The sequence below is a fragment of the Dendrobates tinctorius genome, unplaced genomic scaffold (genome assembly GCF_039654945.1).
Source record: "Dendrobates tinctorius isolate UK_male_01 unplaced genomic scaffold, ASM3965494v1 ptg000028l, whole genome shotgun sequence".
NCBI classification, from domain to species: domain Eukaryota; kingdom Metazoa; phylum Chordata; class Amphibia; order Anura; family Dendrobatidae; genus Dendrobates; species Dendrobates tinctorius.
The window spans coordinates 78137535-78162543 of record NW_027361696.1 but is presented as its reverse complement, the minus strand read 5'-3'; the positions used below and the strand labels follow the sequence as shown (position 1 = coordinate 78162543).

Sequence of the window (25009 nt, the reverse complement as noted above, 5' to 3'; positions counted from 1 at the left end):
TATCTTCCTGGTAGTGATATAATATCCATTGAGACGCTACATGCCAACACATAATCCTTGCATCTAGTCATGGTACATCCCTTACATCCATTAACACCCTTGTGAAAACTTCTCAAACTACCTTGTAACCAAAGTTTTAGACACAGAAAGGAAGTTTAGCCAATCTGTAGAATGTATCGCTGGGTCTGTAGGCACTAAATATGTAGAGAGTGTAAAATGCAGTGCAATATCCAACATATGTAATATGCTGATTAAATATTTACCAAAATACATCTAACTAAGGGAAATACAATTATATCTGACCAGTGTTTATTTTTAATCCACACACATTTTTCTTAGTTTATACAGTCTTGCAAAACTGCTATATTCTGTAATTATCCTTATAATTAGTTTTTATACTCTGCAAATCATAACATGTTATTATAAAGCTGTAGTGACTTGTGCCTCCAAAATCACCTCTTCCTCCGAGGCGATTGTTTGTTGCTCTTCTTCAAAGCTCACTGTTGCTATCACAGCAGAAACTACGGTGGTTGGTGGAGTTGGGGTCGAGCTTTTCTCCAGTGGATCGCTCTTCATCTCCGAAACCTGCACATGTAAGAAAAAATATATGTGGCTATGACAGTGTATATAGAAGCAGGATTGTGTCCTGCTAAGAGCCACTAGGAGGAATTAACTTCATATTTTGCATATTTACTAACATTGCAACACGTGAGTCGCACACATTACAATAACATATAGTATATGTGGCTCGTGACTGTACCATTACCTTCTTTGAATGACTTGATAAACCTCTACCTCTGATTGACATGAAAGAGGGACGTTTAGTGGCATTTATTTTTTACAGTTAACCCACTCTCTAATCCAGCCAGGAAATTTTTTTCAGACGTTTTCCACACAGAAATAATGGCTCTAGATTAGCCTATTAGTGTTTCCACACCGTTAAGTACCCCCTTTTTGGTCCTAATGCAGTAGGATGTTCCCCCATACAGTATGACGCTTCCACAGACCCCCAACATAGTATCATACTGCCAGTGTGCTCCTCGCACATTGTAATATACCTCAGTACACAGTATGATGCCCCAATGGTGTCTTCCACATGCCATAGTCCCCCCATAAAGTATGATACCTGCACAGTCCCAATACATAAAGCATGATGGCTCTGTAGAAGAGAGGACCGAGCTACAAGCACTGCTAAAGCACCAGGTTCAGAACTGCTGGGGCCGAGCCTCCTGTTGCTAGAGGGAAGGAGATTGCAGACGGAGCTTTTTCGTAACCTGGGTGAAGGGGGCGTAACCAATGGGGAAGGCAAAAAGGGATTGCGCGGGAACTGAAGAGGGCTTCTCGCCAGAGAGCAGGGTGGGTGGGGGACGGCTGCCGACAGGGCCAGCGTTAGGGCAATGCAGACTAGGCAGCTGCCTAGGGCCCCCACTCCCTTGGGGGCCCCCAGTATCTACAGCAGAAGCTCCACTGATAATCAGTGAAGCTTCCGATGTAGAGACTGGTTGAGGACCTGTAGTGACATTACGATCATGTGACCTGCCAGGTGATGTCACCACAGACCATGTAGTCATTGGCAAGTGCGCCTGTCCTCCTGCATGGAGCCTCTGAGGGGAAGTGAGAGCTAGAGACCCGGCACATACCAACCTGAACTATGAGATAACTAGTGCAGCATACACTGTGTGGGCTACTCCTGGGGAAAATGGTTGCTGACCTGCTGTAAGCAACTCCTGGTCTTGTTGGTAGTCACAGCAGAGGAGAGGGCAGAGAGGTTTCTGCTGGGAGCAAGAGAAGCTGCAGCTCATAGTGTGGAACATCTCCTTCCCTCCAGCATAAAGCGGTGTGTGTATCTGAGATGTGTGCAGTGTGTGTAGTTGAGGTGTGTACAGTGTGTGTAGTGTGTGCTTTCTGTGAGCTATGTGTTTGTGTTTATATGAATCACATGTATCAAATCAGCATTTGTTGTGCAGCATGTGTGTACCGTGTCCATGTGTGCCGGGAGCACGTGTGTGCCGGGTGCCATGTACATGTGTGCTGTGTGCCGTGTACGTGTGTGCCATATGCCATGTACGTGTGTGTGCCATGTACATGTATGTGTATAAGTGTGTGCCATGTACATGTGTGTCATGTACATGTGTGCCTTGTGCCATGTACGTGTATGTGTATAAGTGTGTGCCATGTACGTGTGTGTCATGTACGTATGTGTGCCATGTACATGTGTGTGTGTGTGCCATGTACATGTATAAGTGTGTGCTGTGTGTGCCATGTACATGCATGTGCCAAATACGTGTGTGTGCCAAGTACATGGATGTATGTGTGTATAAGTGTGTGTCATGTACACGTGTGAGTGCATAAGATTTTTTGCGTTATTCTAACTTGAATATACAGTATGTTATTAGTATGTAGATGGCTGGATATAGACACAATTGCTGTCTGTATGTGTGTCATGCACATTTCTAAATACAGGCTGATCAGAGAAGAATTCATTTACTATATAGTTGCCTTAAATTGTCCGTCATCCACTTCCGTCTGGATGTCTAAAAATCCCACAATCCACCGCGTCGCATCGGAAGTATGCCGACCGCCATATTGGAATACCCAAGTGGTGGGTATTCCAATATGGCACCCGCTGGTGGTACCAGGCCCTTCTGCAGTACCACAAGCGGGACACCGCCGGGACACCCACGCCAGAACCCCCCCCGCCGCCCCTGGATCCGCCGCCGGACCCCCGCCAGGACCCGCCTCCAGGACCCGCCGCCGGACCCGGTGTCGGGACCCGCCTGACTACACGTGCTGGATCCCGCCACTGCCTGCCCACCCACCTCCGTGCAGTCACAGCCGGCAGGAAAAACCGTGGCTTGCGGTCTGTGCTGGAGATAGGGTGCGGCGCCACCAGGGTGTGCCCGCACCCCATCTCCAGCACAGGCCGCAAACCACCGTCTTTCCTGCCGGCTGTGACTGCACGGAGGTGGGTGAGCAGGCAGCGATGGGACACCCCCCCCCGCACACACACACACATTGCCCTCCCGATGCAACAGCATCAGGCCCACCTCAAGTATATATATAAGCATGTTGGCAATCATCCAGCATACAAGCAAAATGCTGCTCATTCGTCGGGTGATTGGACTGTTTATGCAAGTACATCGCCAGTGTAAGCTTCAGATATGCTGCTAATCAGAGCTGTGGAGTCGGTAAGCCAAACCTCCAACTCCGACTCCTCAACTTCACTGACTCCTGGCTCCACACCACTGGTCACTACTGAGCATGCACATAAAGTGCAGCACAGATTACTTTCAACTAAAAGCCAAGATCTTTAGATCAGGAAAAGAACTGACATTTCATATTTTTAGCACATGCTAAAAAGGAAGAAAGAAATGTTTATAAAATGGAAAGAGGGAGACATATCTAAAGAAGAATATAATGTTGTCTGCAGAACTTGCAGGGCACAAATCAGATTACTAAAGCTGACAATAAATTGAGGCTTGCAAGAGAGAAGTCAAAAGCAATAATAAAGGATTTTGGGGATATGTCAAAAGTAAAAGAAAAGCCAAAGATGCTATAGGATTTTTGCAGGATGAAAATGATGAAATGGTAAGACAGGATGTTGAGAAGGCCGAACTTTTAAATTCCTATTTTGCATCTGTTTTATCTCAGAAAGGAAATGTAACATCAACTCTTCTTCACTGTCCTATTAAGGGAATAGAAGAATCCAGGATATCTATAAACAGAAAGATAGTGAGGAAACACTTGGCTAACCTAAATTAATTCAAGCCTCCAGGTCCAGATGAATTACACCCCAGAGTACTGAAGGAGATAGCAGAAGAAATTTTTGAACCCCTCTCCATAATCTTTGAAAATTCTTGGAGAACAGGAGAAGTCCCAGAAGACTGGAGAAGAGCAAATGTTGTTCCTATCTTCAAAAAGGGAAGAAGGTGGACCCAGGCAACTATAGGCCGGTGAGTCTGACTTCTATACCAGGAAAGATCTTTGAACAAATTATTAAACAACATGTATGTAAGTACCTGGATAAGAATGAAGTGATTAAACAGAGTCAGCATGGGTTTGTAACTAATAAGTCATGTCAGATTAACTTAATTTCCTTCTATGACAGAATCACTGATTGGGTGGATCAGGGTAATGCTGTAGGTGTAGTATATCTTGACTTCAGCATATCATTTGACAAAGTAACTCACACAATCCTTATTGAAAAAATGGCTAAGTATGGAATGGACAAGGCAACTGTTAGGTGGATTTATAACTGGCTTAGTGATCGGACCCAAAGAGTGGTCATAAATGGCTGCACATCCAGTTGGAAGAATGTCTCAAGTGGGGTACCACAGGGCTCTGTCCTGGGCCCTGTATTGTTCAACATCTTTATCAACGACTTATATGAAGGAATTGAGGGTAAGCTGATTAAATTTGCTGATGACACAAAGCTTGGAGGGATAGCTAATACTAGAGAAGAGAGAGAGAGGATTCAAAAAGATATAAATAAACTGGAGCAGTGGGCAGCAACTAACAGAATGGTTTTTAACAGGGAAAAATGCAAAGTACTACATCTGGGCAATAAAAATGAAAAAAGCATATACAGAATGGGAGGAATAGGGCTAAGCAACAGCACATGTGAAAAAGACTTGGGTATACTAATAGATCACAGACTGAATATGAGTCAACAGTGTGGTGCAGCAGCAAAAAAGGCAAATGCAATTCTAGGATGTATTAACAGAAGCATACAGTTTAGATCACGTGAAGTCATTATTGCTCTCTACTCCTCTTTGGTCAGACCTCATTTGGAATACTGTGTCCAGTTTTGGGTGCCAAATTTTAAAAAAAACAATTTCAACAAACTGGAGCAAGTTCAGAAAAGAGCGACCAGAATGGTGACCGGTCTGCAAACCCTGTCTTATGAGGAAAGGTTGCAGGATTTGGGAATGTTTAGCTTGCAGAAGAGAATAATGAGAGGAGACTTAATAGCTGTCTACAAATATCTCTAGGGCTGTCACATTGTAGAAGGATCATCTTTATTCTCATTTGCACAACGAAAGACTAGAAGCAATGGGATGAAACTGAATGGGAGGAGACACAGATTAGATATTAGAAAAACTTTTTGACAGAGTGATCAATGAGTGGAACAGGCTGCCACGAGAGGTGGTGAGTTCTCCTTCAATAGAAGTCTTCAAACAGAGGCTGGACAGACATCTGTCTGGGATGATTTAGTGAATCCTGCTTTGAGGAGGGGGTTGGACCAGATGGCCCAGGAGGTCCCTTCCAACTCTGCGATTCTATGATTCTATGATTTACCAAATTACTATGCAATCGGGTTGTCAAAAATGGGGGCACCCCAAGCCGTTTTTTTAAATTTAAATAATTTTTTTTAAAAAGTGTGGGGACCCCTCTACTCTTGATAACCAGCCTTGTTGATGCTGACAGCTGAGGGTTGCAGCCCTCAGCTATGAATTTTGCCTCGCTGGTTATCAAAAATACGGGGGGAACCCAAGCACGTTTTTTTTTTTAAAATTATTTATTTACAGCGCAGGAGCCGCTATTCTCACTGTTATTAGCGGTAGTGGGTGACGGATGATGGGAGCTGTATTCCCATCAGCTGATATCAGTGACCGGAGGTAAACTTTATACCTCCAATCACAGCTGAACGCACACGCTGTCTTTTGACAGCGTGGGAACCACGGCTCTCTGACTGACAGGGATGATTTAATCGCTGATCAGAAGCAGTGTTTGCCGTGCTGTCATTCACGACAGCTCGGCAAACAATGGATGTTCAGGCCCCCCATTCAAGTGAAGGGATTCGGATCTGGGTACTGTTCTGGTACCCGAACACAAACTTTTTGTAACTGTTCGGATGAACCCACCAGACCTGATCATCCAGGTGTCCACACATCTCTAATTATATACTGTATTTAAGGAGTCAGAGTCTGTCCAATTGATACCAACTCCACAAAAATGGACACTGACTCCGACTCAACAGCCCTGCTGCTTATAACATGATACTGAATGGGGATAGACTGAGCTACTAGTATTCTGTCCCTATCAATCTTCATTAGCCAGTGTAAAGAGGTCGAGAAACAAGTGACTTCAATATTGTTGCTCACACTCATTGAACGGCCTGAACTCAGCGCATGTAAATACAACCAAAATGTTTGCGTGTCATGTTGCAATCTGTGAGCATTGGGGGCCCTTTTTTAATTTTTTTCATAGGGCCCTACTTTGTCTAAAACCAGTCCTGGCATGCCGGAGAGAGAGGGGTCGCAGAACAGAGACTCAGGATGGGCACAGTGGGGGCATTCACGTACCAGCAGGTGCACAGAAAAATGGGCGCCACGTGAAACATTGCGGTGTGGGCATCCAGGTACCAGTGGATGCACAGAGAGAAGAGCACCGCATGAAGTATTGTGATACAGGAATCCAGATATCGGCGGGTGCGCAGGGAAGCACACGCCACATAGAAACTTGCGGAGAGCTTCACTCTTCTGCTACGCAGTTCAATGGACTAGGAGCTCAGTGGGCAAAATAGGAGACCGCCTGCTATTACCAGAGGCAGGACCGTGTGTTGGGCGGGGAAGCCCAAAGACGCAGCACCGGCCTCCACCGGAATTCCATCACCCATCGGACTGCAAGCAGGTAAAGGACAGCGTAGTCACAGTAAGTTGAACCTGATAAAAAAGAGACTGTTGAGTTAAAATAATCATTACACTGTTTAACCTGTTTTCCCCTCCCTGTTATCTCGAGGAGTTCATTACTGTTGATTAAGCAAACAATAGTTAACCCCTGCTCCGCACCCTCTGTGTCAGTGCATCCAAGTTCCTTTGTTACAGCCCCACAGTTCCAAAACACGTTATCTCCGTACGCTTGTCGTTACCTCCTCTCTGCATGCCTATCACAGGTGGAGCAGCGACCCTGGGAGCTTGGACATAACATCTACCATTATCCTGGCGAGTCAGTGGAAGGGAAGCCTGAGACCCTGTAATGTGCACCATCTTGGGGTAATTGATGGGGTTGTTCTGTTCGCTATTGTGTGTTGTGGTTCAATAGTATTGCCACATTGTTTTACCCTAACCCTGTGTTGTCTGTGTAGTGTATTGCCCACCGGGAGATAGAGCGGATGTTCAGTGGTATGAGCCCTGGTCCATGCAGTCTTGCTAAAGGCAGCTGGGCCAGTGGACGAGAGCACCCACTGACCCCGTTTCTCCACATATGCTGATTCCACAGTCACCCATAAGGTGTGATACCTGAACAGTCCCATTACAAGCAGCATGATGACCTCACAGTTCCAAAACATTTTATCGTATTCTCAATGTGGTTCACACACACAGTATGATGTCCCATAGTGTCTTCCACACGAGTATGCTGATTTCAGTTTCCCCCTCACCAGTATAATAACTCAAAAGTCTCCCCACATATAATATGATGCCCTCACAGTTCCAAAACACTTTATCATACCCCCAATGTGCTTATCGCACACAGCATGATGCCCCTACACACAGAATGATGCCCCTGTGTCTCCCACATGAGTATGCTGATTTCAGTCTCCGCCCTATCAGTATAATTACTCAAGGTCTCCCTACATACAATATTTTGCCTCCACAGTTCCCTAACACAATGTCATACCCCCAGTGTGCTTTTTACATATCGCATGGTGCGCCCAACGCATAGTGTGATGCCTCCAAAGTGTCTGTAAGGGGGTGGCTTTGCTATGGACAGCAGAGACATGCTGCCACTTTAATAGACAGCACCCCCTTGGCTAGTGCAAAGGTACATTCTGTCTCCTCTGCAAAAGACTGTGTTGTTCTGCTAGCACTGGAGAGGGGAGGGGCCATTTCCTGTGTGTGTGTGTGTGTGTGTGTGTGTGTGTGTGTGTTGAGCTGAAGATGCTGCAGGGGGCTGTTGTGCCTGGATCTGTGAGGAGAAACTGCACAGCCTGTGACTGACGGAACTTATGAGATTGTGTAGACTCTTCTGGGGATAACCAAAGGTGGCTGTCCTGTGTTATTGTGAGGAGCCATGAAGAAGTACCAGAAAGGAATCTGCCATTTTCCAGGAGCATATCCAGGACCCTCAAGCAAGTAGAAGACCACGTTTCACAGAGCTTCCAGAAAGACGTGCGCAGGACTGAGACTCCAAAGCTACTCTGAGTTTTAACCCCTTGTGTGCACATGTTAGGGCCTAAGGCTGCAATGGACAGAGCATGGCAGCCGTGCGGCCTGCGTAGCAGAGGCCAGTTAGGCTATAGTTAGAGTAGCATCATATTGCGTTTGTGTTTTTCTTGTTGAAAATATATTGATTTGTGATAGTTGGAGCACCATGCTATTTGACGGCCCAGTTAAAGAATATCACTCTTGTAAATTGTCTTTTGTCATTGCATACGCCTGTTTACACTTTCCTATCACTGCATGCCTTGCCTGTCAATAAATTAACCATTTGTTGTTTGCACCTCATCTTGTGTACCGTAGTCTCCCTGCACGGCGGTGGCTTCCCCGGCCATCTCTTCATGTCCCCCACACAAAGTATACTGAGCCCACAGCCTCATTGCAAAGTATGATGCCTCCACATTCTCCCCTGCATACAGCATGATGGCTGAAAGATCCTCTCTACACAGTGTGATGGCCCCGATGTCTCCTTGACACAGGATGATGTTTCACAGTGTCCCTCTCCATGTGGTCCACCTCTCCGCCTCACGGTCCTCCTTCCACACTATATTGTGCCCAAGCTGAACTTTACCCATATAATATGATGCCCCACCCTCAATGTTACCCTCCATGCACTAGGATGTTCCCACAGTCTCCTCTTTCAGTGTCCAGCATAGTGCCCCTCTCACACAGCATCAATCCCCCTCAGTGGTTTAACACACACACTATATCCTCCCACACGAACGGTACTATATCTCGAAGTATCCCGTCAAAGAATGAATGCCCCGGACATTGTATAATGCAATCACAGTCCTCATTATATAGTGCAATGTCTCAGTGTCCCCTTTATTCCTGTATGGTGTCCTTCCACAAGCAAATGAAAAAAAGAAAAGAAAATTATTCCACTAGTTCTGTTATCCTGATGAGTGGAGCCGCTGTCTGCACTGTGCGGTGACTTTGTCCCGATGCAGCAGGCGTGATGTAGGATATCATCATGCCTCCAGAGCCAAGCCTCAGACAGCAGATGAATGGTGGAGCTCACTGCTCCATCACGATATTCAACAGTCTTGGCATTTTAATGAAGTAGTTACAGGTAAAAGTGAGGCATGTCGCTCACATTCTGGTAAACAAATAAGGGACGGTCCTGCTGGATCAGCTCTCAAAGAATAAGGCCTCCTTCACACTTCCGTTTTTGACAATCAGTCAAAATCCGCCAGGTTTTGCAAAAAACGGATCCGCAATTTTTTTTTTGCGGATCCGTTTTTTTCCCCATTGAGTTGCATTACTGGCGGGTCTTGACTGATGGTCAATTCTCTCTCTCTCTCTCCTTCCCGGCCAGCAGTTCCTTTAACCCCTTCACCCCCAAGGGTGGTTTGCACGTTCATGACCGGGCCAATTTTTACAATTCTGACCACTGTACCTTTATGAGGTCATAACTCTGGAACGCTTCCATGGATCCCGGTGATTCTGACATTGTTTTCTCGTGACATATTGTACTTCATGTTAGTGGTAAAATTTCATTCAAATAACTTGCGTTTATTTGTGAAAAAAACGGAAATTTGGCAAAAATTTTGAAAATTTCGCAATTTTCCAACTTTGAATTTTTATGCCCTTAAATCACTAACATTTCCCACATGTTTACTTTACATCAGCACAATTTTGGAACCAACATTTTTTTTTGTTAGGAAGTTATAAGGGTTAAAAGTTGACCAGCGATTTCTCATTTTTACAACACCATTTTATTTTTAGGACCACATCACATTTGAAGTCACTTTGAGGGGTCTATATGATAGAAAATACCCAAAAGTGACACCATTCTAAAAACTGCACCCCTTAAGGTGCTCACATTCAAGAAGTTTATTAACCCTTTAGGTGCGTCACAGGAATTTTTTTGAATATTAAAAAAAAAATGAACATCTAACTTTTTTTCACAAAAAAAATACTTCAGGTTCAATTTTTTTTATTTTACCAAGGGTAACAGGAGAAATTGGACTGCAAAAGTTATTGTGCAATTTGTCCTGAGTACGCTGATACCTGATTTGTGGGGGGAGCGACTGTTTCGGCACATGGCAGAGCTCAGAATGGAAGGAGCGCCGTTTGACTTTTTCAATGCAAAATTGGCTGGAATTCAGATCGGACGCCATGTCACGTTTGGAGAGTCCCTGATGTACCTAAACAGTGGAAACCCCCTACAAGTGACCCCATTTTGGAAACTAGACCCCCCCAAGGAACTTATCTAGATATGTGGTGAGAACTTTGAACCCACAAGGGCTTTACAGAAGTTTATAACGTACAGCGGTACAATTAAAAAATCATATTTTTTCCACAAAAATGATCTTTTTACCCCAATTTTTATTTTCCCAAGGGTAACAGGACCCTAAAAGTTATTGTGCAATTTGTCCTGAGTAAGCTGATACCCCACATGTGGGGGTAAATCACTATTTGGGCGCATGGCAGAGCTCGGAAGGGAAGCAGCGCCATTTGACGTTTTTGGCTGGAATTGAGATCGGACATCATGTCGCGATTGGAAAACGCCTGATGTACCAAAACAGTGGAAACCCCCCACAAATGACACCATTTTGGAAACTAGACCCCCTAAGGAACTTATCTAGATGCGTGGTGAGAACTTTGAACCCCCAAGGGCTTCACAGAAGTTTATAACGCCCGGGCGTGAAAATAAAAAATTCGTATTTTTTCCACAAACATGATTTTTTAGTCACCATTTTTTTTATTTTCCCAAGGGTAACAGGAGAAATTGGACCCCAAAAGTTGTTGTCCAATTTGTCCTGAGTATGCTGATACCCCATATGTGGGAGAAAACTACTGTATGGGCACACGTTGGGGATCGGAAGGGAAGTAGTGACGTTTTGGAATGCAGACATTGATGGAATGGTCTGCGGGTGTCATGTTGCCTTTGGAGAGCCCCTAATGTACCTAAACAGTGGAAACCCCCCACAAATTACCCCATTTTGAAAACTAGACCCCCTAAGGAACTTATCTAGATGTGAGGTGAGCACTTTGAACCCCCAAGGGCTTCACAGAAGTTTATAATGCCCGGGCATGAAAATAAAAAAATCGTATTTTTTCCACAAGCATGATCAATTAGTCCCCAATTTTTTCATTTTCCCAAGGGTAACAGGAGAAATTGGACCCCAAAAGTTGTTGTCCAATTTGGCCTGAGTACGCTGACACCCCATATGTGGGAGAAAACTACTGTACTGTACTGGACACACGTCGGGGCTCGGAAGGGAAGCAGTGCCATTTTGGAATGCAGACTTTGATGGAATGGTCTGCGGGTGTCATGTGCGTTTGGAGAGCCCCTGATGTACCTAAACTATTGAAACTCCCCACAAGTGACCCCATTTTGGACACTAGACCCCCCCACGGAACTTATCTAGATGTGTGGTGAGCACTTTGAACCCCCAAGTGCTTCACAGAAGTTTATAACGCTCGGACGTGAAAATAAAAAAATCATTTATTTTCCACAAAAATGATATTTTTGCCCCCAAATTTTTATTTTCCTAAGGGTAACAGGAGAAATTGGACCCCCAAAATTGTTTTGCAATTTGTCCCGAGTAGGCTGATACCCTACATGTGGGGGTAAAACACTGTTTGGGCGCATGGCAGAGCTTGGAAGGGAAGGAGCACCATATGACTTTTTCAACTCAGAACTGGCTGGAATTGAGATCAGACGCAATGTTGCATTTGGAGAGCCCCTGATGTGCCCAAACAGTGGAAACCCCCAATTCTAACTCCAACCCGAACCCCAACACACCCCTAACCCTAATCTCAGCCCTAACCCTAGCCCTAACCCTAGCCCTAACCCTAGCCCTAACCCTAGCCCTAACCCTAGCCCTAACCCTAGCCCTAACCCTAGCCCTAACCCTAGCCCTAGCCCTAACCCTAGCCCTAATGGAAAAATGGAAATAAATACATTTTTTTAATTTTATTATTTTTCCCTAACTAAGGGGGTGATAACGGGGGGTTTGATTTACTATTTATGGCGGTTTTTATTTTTGGCAGCTGTCGCACGCTAAAAGACGCTTTTTATTGTAAAAATAGTTTTTGCATCACCACATATCGAGAGCTATAATTTTTCCGTATTTTGACCCACCGAGTCATGTGAGGTCTTATTTTTTGCGGGACGAGTTGACGTTTTTATTGGTACCATTTTCGGGCATGTGACATTTTTTGATCGCTTTTTATTCCGATTTTTGGGACGCAGAATGAACAAAAACCAGCGTTTCATGAATTTCTTTTGGGGGAGTGCGTTTACACCGTTCCGCTTGCGGTAAAATTGATAAAGCGGTTTTATTCTTCGGGTCAGTACGGTTACAGCGATACCTCATTTAGGTCGTTTTTTATGTTTTGTCGGTTTTATGCAATGAAAACTATTTTATATAAAAAATAATAATTTTTGCATCGCTTTATTCTGCGAGCTATAACTTTTTTATTTTTTTGCTGATGATGCTGTGTGGCAGCTCGTTTTTTGCGGGACAAGATGACGTTTTCAGCGGTACCATGGATATTTATATGCGTCTTTTTGATCGCGCGTTATTACACTTTTTGTTTGGCGGTATGATAATAAATCATTATTTTTTGCTTCGTTTTTTATTTTTATTTTTTAAGGGGTTCGCTAAAGGGGTTAACTAATGGGACAGTTTTATAGGGCGGGTCGTTACGGACGCGGCGATACCTAATATGTGTACTTTTATTGTTTTGGGTTTTTTTTATTTTCAAAAAATGAATTTATTGGGGAATATTTTTTTTTTTTTTACTAATTTATTTGGCGATTTTTTTTTTAAAATTATTTTTACACTTTTTTTTTATTTTTTTTACTTTATTACATAGTCCCAGGTGGGACATCACTGTCCTGTGACAGATCGCTGATCTGTCACATCACAAATCACTGTGACAGATCAGCAATCTGTCACAGGCAGTGCCGAAGGCTTCCTCATGCCTGCGCTTTGCATGCACTGAGGAAGCCATCTTGGATCCGGGGGCCTGCAGGAAGCTGTAGGGAAAGAGCCCCCCGCAGCAGCACCTTTCGCTGCCGTGGGGGGCTCAGGGAAGCACGGAGGGAGCCCCCTCCCTGCCGATGCTTCCCTTTAACTCCCGGTACACCGCGATCGTGTTTGATCACGGTGTGCAAGGGGTTAACGTGTCGGGGGCGGTCCGTGACCGCCCCTGACACATTGTGCCGGGTGTCAGCTGTGATAATCAGCTGACACCCGGCCGCGATCAGCGGCGCTCACCTCGTGGGCGCCGCTGATCGCGGTAGACGTACTATCCCGTCCATGGGCATAGGGGCCCGGGTCCCATGGACGGGATAGTACGTCGGATGTCAGGAAGGGGTTAAATTTCCTCATTCTGCGGATCCGTCAAAAAACGGTTCCTGTGGCATCCGTTCACATCAGTTAGGAACGGATCCGCTTGTCCGCGTTTTTGGCGGATTTTAACTGACACAAAAAACTGAAGTGTGAAAGAGGCCTAAGGTGTTCCTGCCCAGTTTTGGTAAGCAAAAGATGGCTGCAAAGCCCCAAAATGTATCATCAAAATCTCTTGCATACAAATCCAAAAAAAAACAGTCCATGCGACGTTTCAGCTCAAAATGGCCCATCCTTTCTCAAGCCATCTATCGATCATCTGTTATCTATAATCTATTATCTATCTATTATCTATTATGTATGTATTATCTATCTGATATCTATCTGTGACCATCCTGCAATTCTGTCAGATAATACTCAGTTTCTTCCTGAAAATGATTGCAAACACAAATTCTTTGGTATTATTATCTTCATTTAATTTGTCTTAAATGAAAAAACACAAAGAGAATTGTCCTAAAGCCAAATTGGATATAATTCCATACCAAACATAAAAAAGAAGATGGACAAAAGTATTGGCACTGTTCGAAAAATCATGTGATGCTTCTCTAATTTGTGTAATTAACAGCACCTGTAACTTACCTGTGGCACCTAACAGGTGTTGGCAATAACTAAATCACACTTGCAGCCAGTTGACATGGATTAAAGTTGATTCAACCTCTGTCCTGTGTCCTTGTGTGTACCACATTGAGCATGGAGAAAAGAAAGAAGACCAAAGAACTGTCTGAGGACTTGAGAAACCAAATTGTGAGGAAGCATGAGCAATCTCAAGGCTACAAGTCCATCTCCAAAGACCTGAATGTTCCTGTGTCTACCGTGCGCAGTGTCATCAATAAGTTTAAAGCCCATGGCACTGTGGCTAACCTCCCTAGATATGGACGGAAAAAAAAAATTGACAAGAGATTTCAATGCAAGATTGTGTGGATGTTGGATAAAGAACCTCGACTAACATCCAAACAAGTTCAAGCTGCCCTGCAGTCCGAGGGTACAACAGTGTCAACCCGTACTATCCGTCGGCTTCTGAATGAAAAGGGACTGTATGGTAGGAGACCGAGGAAGACCCCACTTCTTACCCCGAGACATAAAAAAGCCAGGCTGGAGTTTGTCAAAACGTACCTGAAAAAGCCTAAAACGTTTTGGAAGAATATCTTCTGGTCAGATGAAACAAAAGTAGAGCTTTTTGGGCAGAGGCATCAACACAGAGTTTACAGGAGAAAAAAAGAGGCATTCAAAGAAAAGAACACGGTCCCTACAGTCAAACATGGCGGAGGTTCCCTGATGTTTTGGGGTTGCTTTGCTGCCTCTGGCACTGGACTGCTTGACCGTGTGCATGGCATTATGAAGTCTGAAGACTACCAACAAATTTTGCAGCATAATGTAGGGCACAGTGTGAGAAAGCTGGGTCTCCCTCAGAGGTCATGGGTCTTCCAGCAGGACAATGACCCAAAACACACTTCAAAAAGCACTAGAAAATGGTTTGAGCGAAAGCACTGGAGACTTCTAAGGTGGCCAGCAATGAGTCCAGACCTGAATCCCATAGAACACCTGTGGAGAGATCTAAAAATGGCAGTTTGGAGAAGGCACCCTACAAATATCAGGGACTTGGAGCAGTTTGCCAAAGAATGATGGTCTAGAATTCCAGCAGAGCATTGTAAGAAACTCATTGATGGTTACCGGAAGCGGTTGGTCGCAGTTATTTTGGTTAAAGGTTGTGCAACCAAGTATTAGGCTGAGGGTGCCAATACTTTTGTCTGGTCCATTTTTGGAGTTTTGTGTGAAATGATCAATGTTTTGCTTTTTGCTTCATTCTCTTTTGTGTTTTTTCATTTAAGACAAATTAAATGAAGATAATACCAAAGAATTTGTGTTTGCAATCATTTTCAGGAAGAAACTGAGTATTATCTGACAGAATTGCAGGGGTGTCAATACTTTTGGCCACAACTGTATATATGTATTATCTATCTACAGTTGTGCTCAAAAGTTTGCATACAATGGAAGAAAACACAGTAGTTTAACAATAAATGGCTTCACCATGAGTGAAGAAAAAGTTTTGGTGTTATCTATTCATATTCTCTGAAAAAAGGCCAAGAAAGCAAAAATTCTGCCGGGGTATGTAAACTTTTGGCACAACTGTATCTATCTATCTATCTATATCTATCTATCTATCATCACAGATTAATATATTGATATATTTATCATGTATTTGAACCATTAGTTGAAGACAAAATATTTACATGCACATGAAAAATAAAGGAAAGCAAGTTGTTGTCTACCTGAGTATATTCAGACTCAACAGCCAGTTTCTTCCTGGAGGCCGGTAGTACAGGGGGACGTGGTTTAAATCGCTGAGAGTACTTGAAATGTTTCACAAGGATCACTGTTAGGAGAATCAGGATCACCGTTGTTGCAAGGAATCGAATGATGTTTCCCATTGTATGGTCTCGAGTTATTGAAGTTTCTTGAAAAGGAAAATGAATAATTGGTGATTTTTGTGTAACAAATATACAACTGTCCACTGAAACTGACCATAGCGCCACGTCACCCTAAAAATGAGCTACATTACAAAAGCTACAGATAAAAAAATAAAAACGTGACCTCCTGTCTCCCTACTTTTTTCAGTGAAATCAGAGATGTGGTGCAGTATTGTGACCTTTGTTACCTTAAACTGGGAGATAAAATATTTAAATGAGTCATGGAGGCTATTGGTGTGGGGTGATCTTGGAGTTGGTAGCAAATTAGTGGAGCTTCCAAATTTTAATGAATGCTCAGTTGTCCTGCAGACTGTTGGGTGGGGTCCCTGGGAGTTAGTTGGAAACCTAGCCACTGGTGGTGGTTTATGGTACCCCTAAACTGGGGGTAAAACGGGAATAATTTAGACTAGTTTTGGTCACCAAATCTTTGAAGCTCCAAGACCAACTTCTTTTATTTCTTATTTTATCTTTTAGAGTTACATTATTTTTTGTTTGTTTTTTTAAATAAAAAATTGATGTTTTACCTTATATTTTTAATAAAATGACTGATGTGGACAATATATTCCAAGCTGTAAGCTCTGGTAGTTAGTTCAGAAGGGGTGTACAATGGTGGGTTGGCGGGTTGCTGGTTCGGAAGCCAAACTGTTGTACAGTGACTAGTGACTATTGTCAGCTGTATAGGAATTACATGGTTAAAAAAAATTGAAAAAGACAAGTTTATTTGGCTTCTCCACCAGTTCTACATTCCTTATCCCTCGATCATTTATAAGTGACAATGTCATTTGTTGTGAGACATCATCCAGCCCTTTTATAAATGCTGTCATAGTGTCTGCCATTACTACCTCTTGTGGTCAGACATTCCACAGTCTGATTGCTCTAACTGTAAAGGTACCGTCACATTTAGCGATTCACCAGCGATCCCGACAACAATACGACCCGGTCAGGATCGCTGGTGCATCGCTAAATGGTCGCTAGTGAGCTGCCAAACAGGCGGATTTCACCAGCTACATCGCAGCGGTCGGCACTTACTTGTCAGACGCGGCGATGAAGACGTTCTCCCGCACGCGTCGCTTGTCGGTGCCAGCAGGAAGCCCAGCAGGAAGCGGCCGACGAGAAACGGCCCAGGACGTTCTCGCGCGATCAGCGATAACCAGCGGGGGAGCCGGTCGGAGGTATCACACATAGCGATATCGCTAGCAATATCGCTGCTGCGTCACAAAATCGGTGACGCTTTAGCGATATCGCTAGCGATCTCGCTTAGTGTGACGGGCCCTTAAAGGACCCTTTCCTATTTAGCTGCTGGAATCACCTTTCTCCCGCCTGTAAAGAATGTTCCTGGTGCTTTGTAAGGTCTATAAGAAAGTCATGTGCCAGTCCGTGCATTGACTCACATGTATTAATAAATATAAATGAGATCTCCTCTGCTGCCTCTTTCTTGTAAGCTAAATAAGCCCAACTTTTCCAGCCTTTCATCATATGAGAGGCCTTCCATCCCTTGTGGTAATGTAATTGCCACCTTTGATCTGGCTATAACTTCTGAATAGCCTTTTTAAAATGTGGAGCCCAAAACTGGATCCCAAATTCCAGATGTGACCTCACAAGTAATTTATAGAAGAGCAACAATTCATTGGGATCACAGGATTTTATCTCTCTTTTTATCTTTTTTTAATATTCATCACACCCTATAAGTTATATCTGCAATTAGTAACTCCAGCTCCTTGATGCTAGATGGTGTAGCACTGGCACCCATGTTGCCAGGCTCTTAGCAGTTGAGTCCTAGTACTGCTGTTACTTGTATCCATTCAGTTTTTCCTCTTTTTTTCTGGCCTCTTACTCGTTAATAATATTATTTTTCACTGGAGCCAATGATGGGACTCTTCCCTATTTTAATCTCCAGTCACTGGCTGCCGGTTATAGCTATTGCTTACCTGGTTCAATTGTGTTCTGCCTCTGCGTTTACAGTGCATCTCTGCTTTCTGACCTTGGCCTCTTTCCTGACTATCCATCTGCCTGATGACTCTGCTTTTGCTTTACGTTGCTTTCTGACTACTCTTTGCTCACAGTCCCTCTGGCTAGCAATCTCATACTGCTCCTCATGGCACTACCCATTAGATTAGTACTGCAATCTGCTCATAAAGAAATGCAGGAAAAATGCTGACAGAGTTTCCCCATCATCCTAGCTTCATCAGGGGATGCTATGGTATTTACCATCGTGATCCAGATTTTGCCATTTGCTGTATGATAGGTTTACATTACCATAGCAAAGGATTTATTGATTCCATATAATGGTATTAGCACCATTTGGGAAATGTTTTATGTTTTACAACAGGTATTTTGTGTGTAAACTTACCTTGGCCTATCACAGCGGCATCACTGATAAGAGAGTCTGCAAAGTCTCTACCCATCCGAATGCGATATATACAGTAATATCTCCGATGAGACTTTTCAATGTATGGTACTATGAAATCTACTTGATTTTGTTTGACCACGTTTTTTTCATCTATAACATCTTTGCTTTCGTTAAAGAGCTGAAACCATATATTTTTGTTTTCCTCTGGGGCCGTGCAAATAATTTTCAATTTTCCTTCTTCATTTTCCTCCCAAGTGATTGAAGGGCTGCGGATAGCTGAGCAATATAAAGATGAAAAACTTGTCAGAAAACGTCCTAAATGATATTGTGCAAAAAATGAAAATGCACTGGAATAAAAGGTGTTATCCACAGCTGTATTCATCATCTAATATCTCCAAACATTCTCTACTATCTGACTGTCAGCCAGCACAATTATAAATGCAGCTCTGGAGTATAACGTAAGCTGTAAGTCAAAGTTTACATATTCTACATCTACATCTTTTCTCTTAGAGACATGCCCTCTTATTGAATAATCTTCAAAAAAAGAGTCTAAAACAAAGGAAAAATAATTCCAAAATATTAAGGGTATCTGTCACCAGGATTTTGCTACCTTCAGTGGTGGAGGTGTGGTCAGACCACCTGGCAGCAAGTTTACTAGTCCTTTAGTGATAATCTCCTTCTGATAAAACAGTGATTTTATAAAAATTATACCAAGCAGCCCAGTAAGTGACACATCACTGGAATCAGGGTCTCTGTCTCTACATTTTGCTGCTGCAGATTGGCTTTTATTATTTTTCACCAAAATGAATTAAATCAAGGTCTGGACACAAAATAAATTAATAAATCCATCTCATTGAGCACAATGTGATTACAGGTCTGCAATAAAGACCCATAGGGACCCGTGGGTCATCCAAAATGGTGATACAAACAAATACCCAAAAAATAAAAAACATAGAAAGATGCTTATACAGCTTTGCATAGTTCCAGAAATTTAGCATTTATTTCTGATGAGTCTTCATCGAGTCACTGTTATTAGCATTCTTGATGTTGGAAAAGTGTCTGTTTAGCAACTTATCTAGGGTGACCTCCACCTGGCTCACCATGATAAATTTTCTGTACAAGGAAAGATCTTTCAGTCATAATAAGATGAATGGGAAATGTCCAGGAGACACTTTTGTTGAACCAATATACAGGAAAAGTGTTTGCCCCTTCCTAATTTGCTATTCTTTTGCATGTTTGTCACACATAAATGTTTCAGATCACCAAACAAATTTAAATATTAGACAAAGATCACACAAGTAACACAAAATGAAGGTTTTAATTGAAGGTTTTTATTATTAAAGGAAAAAGAAATCCAAGCCTACAGGGCACTGTGTGAAAAAGTGGATTGCCCACTCCCCATTAAAACATAAATTAACTGTGGTTTATCATGTTTGGCAAGTTGAGTTCAAATTCCTTAGCCACAACTAGGCCTGATTATTGCCACACCTGTTTTCAATCAATAAATCAAATAAATAGGACCTTCCTGACAAAGTGAAGTAGACAAAAAGATCCTCAAAAAGTAGACATCAAGCCACAATTCAAAGAAATTCTGGAACAAATTAAAAAAAAAAAATAATTGAGATCTATCAATCTGGAAATGATTATAAAGCGATTTCTAAAGTTTTAGGACTCCAGCGAACCACAGTGAGCTATTATCCTCAAATGGCAAAAACCTAGAACAGTGGTGAATCTTCCCAGGTGCGCAGTGATGACTCATCTAAGAGGTCACAAAAGACCCCAAAATAACATCCAAAGAACTGCAGGCCTCACTTGCCTCAGTTAAGGTCTGTTTTCAGGACTCCTCCATAAGAAAGAAACTTGGTAAAAATGGCCTGCATGACAGAGTGGAAGACAAAAAAAACTGCTGAGAAATAAAAAATAAAGGCTCATCTCAGTTTTGCCACAAAAAAAAACATTTTTATGATTCCCAAGACTTTTGGGAAAATACTCTGTGGAAAGATGAGACAAAAAAAGTTGAATTTTTTGGAAGATGTATTGCCCATAACATTTGGCGTATCAGCATTTCAGAAAAGGAACGTCATACCAACAGTAAAATATGGTGGTGGTAGTGATGGTTAACTGCTTCAGGACCTGACAGACTTGCTGTGGTAAATTGAACCATGAATTATGCTGTCTACCAAAAAATTCTGAAAGAGAATGACCGACCATCTGTTCGTGACCTCAAGCTTAAGCGCACTTGGGTTATGCAGCAGGACAATTATCCAAAACATACCAGCAAGTCCACCTATCAATGGCTTAAGAAAAACAAAATTAAGACTTTGCAGTGGCTTAGTCAAAGTCTTGACCTTAACCCCTTCCTGACATGAGTCGTACTATCCCGTCCATGGGACCCGGGCCCCTATGCCCATGGACGGGATAGTACGTCTAGCGCGATCAGCGGCGCCCACGTGGTGAGCGCCGCTGATCGCGGCCGGGTGTCAGCTGATTATCACAGCTGACACCCGGCACAATGTGTCAGGGGCGGTCACGGACCGCCCCCGACACGTTAACCCCTTGCACACCGCGATCAAACATGATCGCGGTGTACCGGGGGTTAAAGGGAAGCATCGGCAGGGAGGGGGCTCCCTCCGTGCTTCCCTGAGCCCCCCACGGCAGCACAATGTGCAGCGCTGCTGCGGGGAACTCCTTTCCTCCAGGCCCCCGGATCCAAGATGGCGACGGGGACCTTCGGGGGCCTGAGGAAGCTGGCTTCCTCAGTGCCTGCAAAGCGCAGGCATGAAGAAGCCTTCTGCAGTGCCTGTGTCAGATCGCTGATCTGTCACAGTGATCTGTGATGTGACAGATCAGCGATCTGTCACAGGACAGTGATGTCCCACCTGGGACTATTTAATAAGGTAAAAAAAAAATAAAAGTGTTAAAATAATTTTAAAAAAAATCGCCAAATAAATTAGAAAAAAAAAAAAAAATATTCCCCCAATAAATCCATTTTTTGGAAATAATGAAAAAAAAAAACAATAAAAGTACACATATTAGGTATCGCCGCGTCCGCAATGACCCGCCCTATAAAACTGTCCCATTAGTTAAGCCCTTTAGCGAACCCCTTAAAAAATAAAAATAAAAAACGAAGCAAAAAATAATGATTTATTATCATACCGCCAAACAAAAAGTGTAATAACGCGCGATCAAAAAGACGCATATAAATATCCATGGTACCGCTGAAAACGTCATCTTGTCCCGCAAAAAACGAGGCGCAACACAGCATCATCAGCGAAAAAATAAAAAAGTTATAGCTCACAGAATAAAGCGATGCAAAAATAATTATTTTTTATATAAAATAGTTTTCATTGCATAAAACCGACAAAAACATAAAAAAAATGACATAAATGAGGTATCGCTGTAACCGTACTGACCCGAAGAATAAAACCGCTTTATCAATTTTACCGCACGCGGAACGGTGTAAACGCACCCCCCCAAAAGAAATTCATGAAACGCTGGTTTTTGTTCATTCTGTGTCCCAAAAATAGGAATAAAAAGCGATCAAAAAATGTCACGTGCCCGAAAATGGTACCAATAAAAACGTCAACTCGTCCCGCAAAAAATAAGACCTCACATGACTCGGTGGGTCAAAATACGTAAAAATTATAGCTCTCGATATGTGGTGATGCAAAAACTATTTTTACAATAAAAAGCGTCTTTTAGCGTGCGACAGCTGCCAAATATAAAAACCGCCATAAATAGTAAATCAAACCCCCCGTCATCACCCCCTTAGTTAGGGAAAAATAATAAAATTAAAAAAAAAAGTATTTATCTCCATTTTCCCGTTAGGGTTAGGGCTAGGGTTAGGGTTAGGGTTAGGGCTAGTGTTAGGGCTAGTGTTAGGGCTAGGGTTAGGGTTAGGGCTAGGGTTAGGGCTCAGATTAGGGTTAGGGGTGTGTTGGGGTTAGGGTTGGAGTTATAATTGGGGGGTTTCCACTGTTTGGGCACATCAGGGGCTCTCCAAATGCAACATGGCGTCTGATCTCAATTCCAGCCAATTCTGAGGTTGAAAAAGTCAAATGTTGCTCCTTCCCTTCCAAGCTCTGCCATGCGCCCAAACAGTGTTTTACCCCACATGTAGGGTATCAACCTACTCTGGACAAATTGCAAAACAATTTTTGGGGTCCAATTTCTCCTGTTACCCTTAGGAAAATAAAAAATTGGGGGCAAAAATATCATTTTTGTGGAAAAAAATGATTTTCTTATTTTCACGTCCGAGTGTTATAAACTTCTGTGAAGCACTTGGGGGTTCAAAGTGCTCACCACACATCTAGATAAGTTCCGTGGGGGGTATAGTGTCCAAAATGGGGTCACTTGTGGGGAGTTTCAATAGTTTAGGTACATCAGGGGCTCTCCAAACGCACATGACACCCGCAGACCATTCCATCAAAGTCTGCATTCCAAAACGTCACTGCTTCCCTTCCGTGCCCCGACGTGTGTCCATACAGTAGTTTTCTCCCACATATGGGGTGTCAGCGTACTCAGGCCAAATTGGACAACAACTTTTGGGGGTCCAATTTCTCCTGTTACCCTTAGGAAAATGAAAAAATTGGGGACTAATTGATCATGTTTCTGGAAAAAATACGATTTTTTTATTTTCACGCCCGGGCGTTATAAACTTCTGTGAAGCACTGGGGGGTTCAAAGTGCTCACCACACATCTAGATAAGTTCCTTGGGGGGTCTAGTTTACAAAATGGTGTCATTTGTGGGGGGTTTCCACTGTTTAGGTACATTAGGGGCTCTCCAAAGGCAACATGACACCCGCAGACCATTCCATCAAAGTCTGCATTCCAAAACGTCACTACTTCCCTTCCGAGCCCCGACGTGTGCCCATACAGTAGTTTTCTCCCACATATGGGGTATCAGCATACTCAGGACAAATTGGACAACAACTTTTGGGGTCCAATTTCTCCTGGTACCCTTGGGAAAATAAAAAAATGGTGACTAAAAGATCATGTTTGTGGAAAAAATACGAATTTTTTATTTTCACGCCCGGGCATTATAAACTTTTGTGAAGCACTGGGGGGTCAAAGTGCTCACCACACATCTAGATAAGTTCCGTAGGGGGTCTAGTTTCCAAAATGGTGTCATTTGTGGGGGGTTTCCACTGTTTTGGTACATCAGGGGCCCAAATAGTGGTTTACCCCCACATGTGGGGTATCAGCGTACTCAGGACAAATTGCACAATAACTTTTACGGTCCTGTTACCCTTGGAAAAATAAGAATTGAGGGTGAAAAGATCATTTTTGTGGAAAAAATATGATTTTTTAATTGTATGGCTTTATGTTATAAACTTCTGTGAAGCCCATGGGGGTTCAAAGTTCTCACCACACATCTAGATAAGTTCCTTAGGGGGTCTAGTTTCCAAAATGGTGTCATTTGTGGGGGGTTTCCACTGTTTTGGTACATCAGGGGTTTTCCAAACGCGACATGGTGTCCGATCTCAATTCCAGCCAAAAACGTCAAATGGCGCTGCTTCCCTTCCGAGCTCTGCCATTCGCCCAAATAGTGGTTTACTCCCACATGTGGGGTATCATCGTACTCAGGACAAATTGCACAATAACTTTTAGGGTCCTGTTACCCTTGGAAAAATAAGAATTGAGGGTGAAAAGATCATTTTTGTGGAAAAAATATGATTTTTTAATTGTATGGCTTTATGTTATAAACTTCTGTGAAGCCCATGGGGGTTCAAAGTTCTCACCACACATCTAGATAAGTTCCTTAGGGGGTCTAGTTTCCAAAATGGTGTCATTTGTGGGGGGTTTCCACTGTTTTGGTACATCAGGGGTTTTCCAAACGCGACATGGTGTCCGATCTCAATTCCAGCCAAAAACGTCAAATGGCGCTGCTTCCCTTCCGAGCTCTGCCATGCGCCCAAATAGTGGTTTACCCCCACATGTGGGGCATCAGCGTACTCAGGACAAATTGCACAATAACTTTTAGGGTCCTGTTACCCTTGGAAAAATAAAAATTGGGGGTGAAAAGATAATTTTTGTTAAAAAAATATGATTTTTTAATTGTACCGCTGTACGTTATAAACTTCTGTAAAGCCCTTGTGGGTTCAAAGTTCTCACCACATATCTAGATAAGTTCCTTGGGGGGTCTAGTTTCCAAAATGGGGTCACTTGTAGGGGGTTTCCACTGTTTAGGTACATCAGGGACTCTCCAAACGTGACATGGCGTCCAATCTGAATTCCAGCCAATTTTGCATTGAAAAAGTCAAACGGCGCTGCTTCCATTCTGAGCTCTGCCATGCACCGAAACAGTGGTTCCCCCCCACATATCAGGTATCTGTGTACTCAGGACAAATTGCACAATGACTTTTGCAGTCCAATTTCTCCTGTTACCCTTGGTAAAATAAAAAAAATTGAACCTGAAGTATTTTTTTTATGAAAAAAAGTTAGATGTTCATTTTTTTTTAAATATTCAAAAAATTTCCTGTGACGCACCTAAAGGGTTAATAAACTTCTTGAATGTGGTTTTGAGCACTTTAAGGGGTGCAGTTTTTAGAATGGTGTCATTTTTGGGTATTTTCTATCATATAGACCCCTCAAAGTGGCTTCAAATGTGATGTGGTCCTAAAAATAAAATGGTGTTGTAAAAATGAGAAATCGCTGGTCAACTTT

General features: G+C 43.0%; 1 protein-coding gene across 1 annotated transcript in view; it reads right to left on the bottom strand.

The window, feature by feature from the left end:
- Positions 1-292: 292 nt before the first annotated feature.
- Positions 293-25009, bottom strand: part of LOC141085566 (uncharacterized) — a 96237-nt gene continuing 71520 nt past the window's right edge. Inside the window, exons 5-7 of the mRNA XM_073571027.1 lie at positions 18344-18619; positions 15796-15980; positions 293-585 (exon numbers count right to left, since the gene is read on the bottom strand). Of these exons, the coding sequence (XP_073427128.1) occupies positions 421-585; positions 15796-15980; positions 18344-18619 (626 nt within the window). The 3' untranslated portion in view covers positions 293-420. The remainder of the gene's footprint in view (positions 586-15795; positions 15981-18343; positions 18620-25009) is intronic.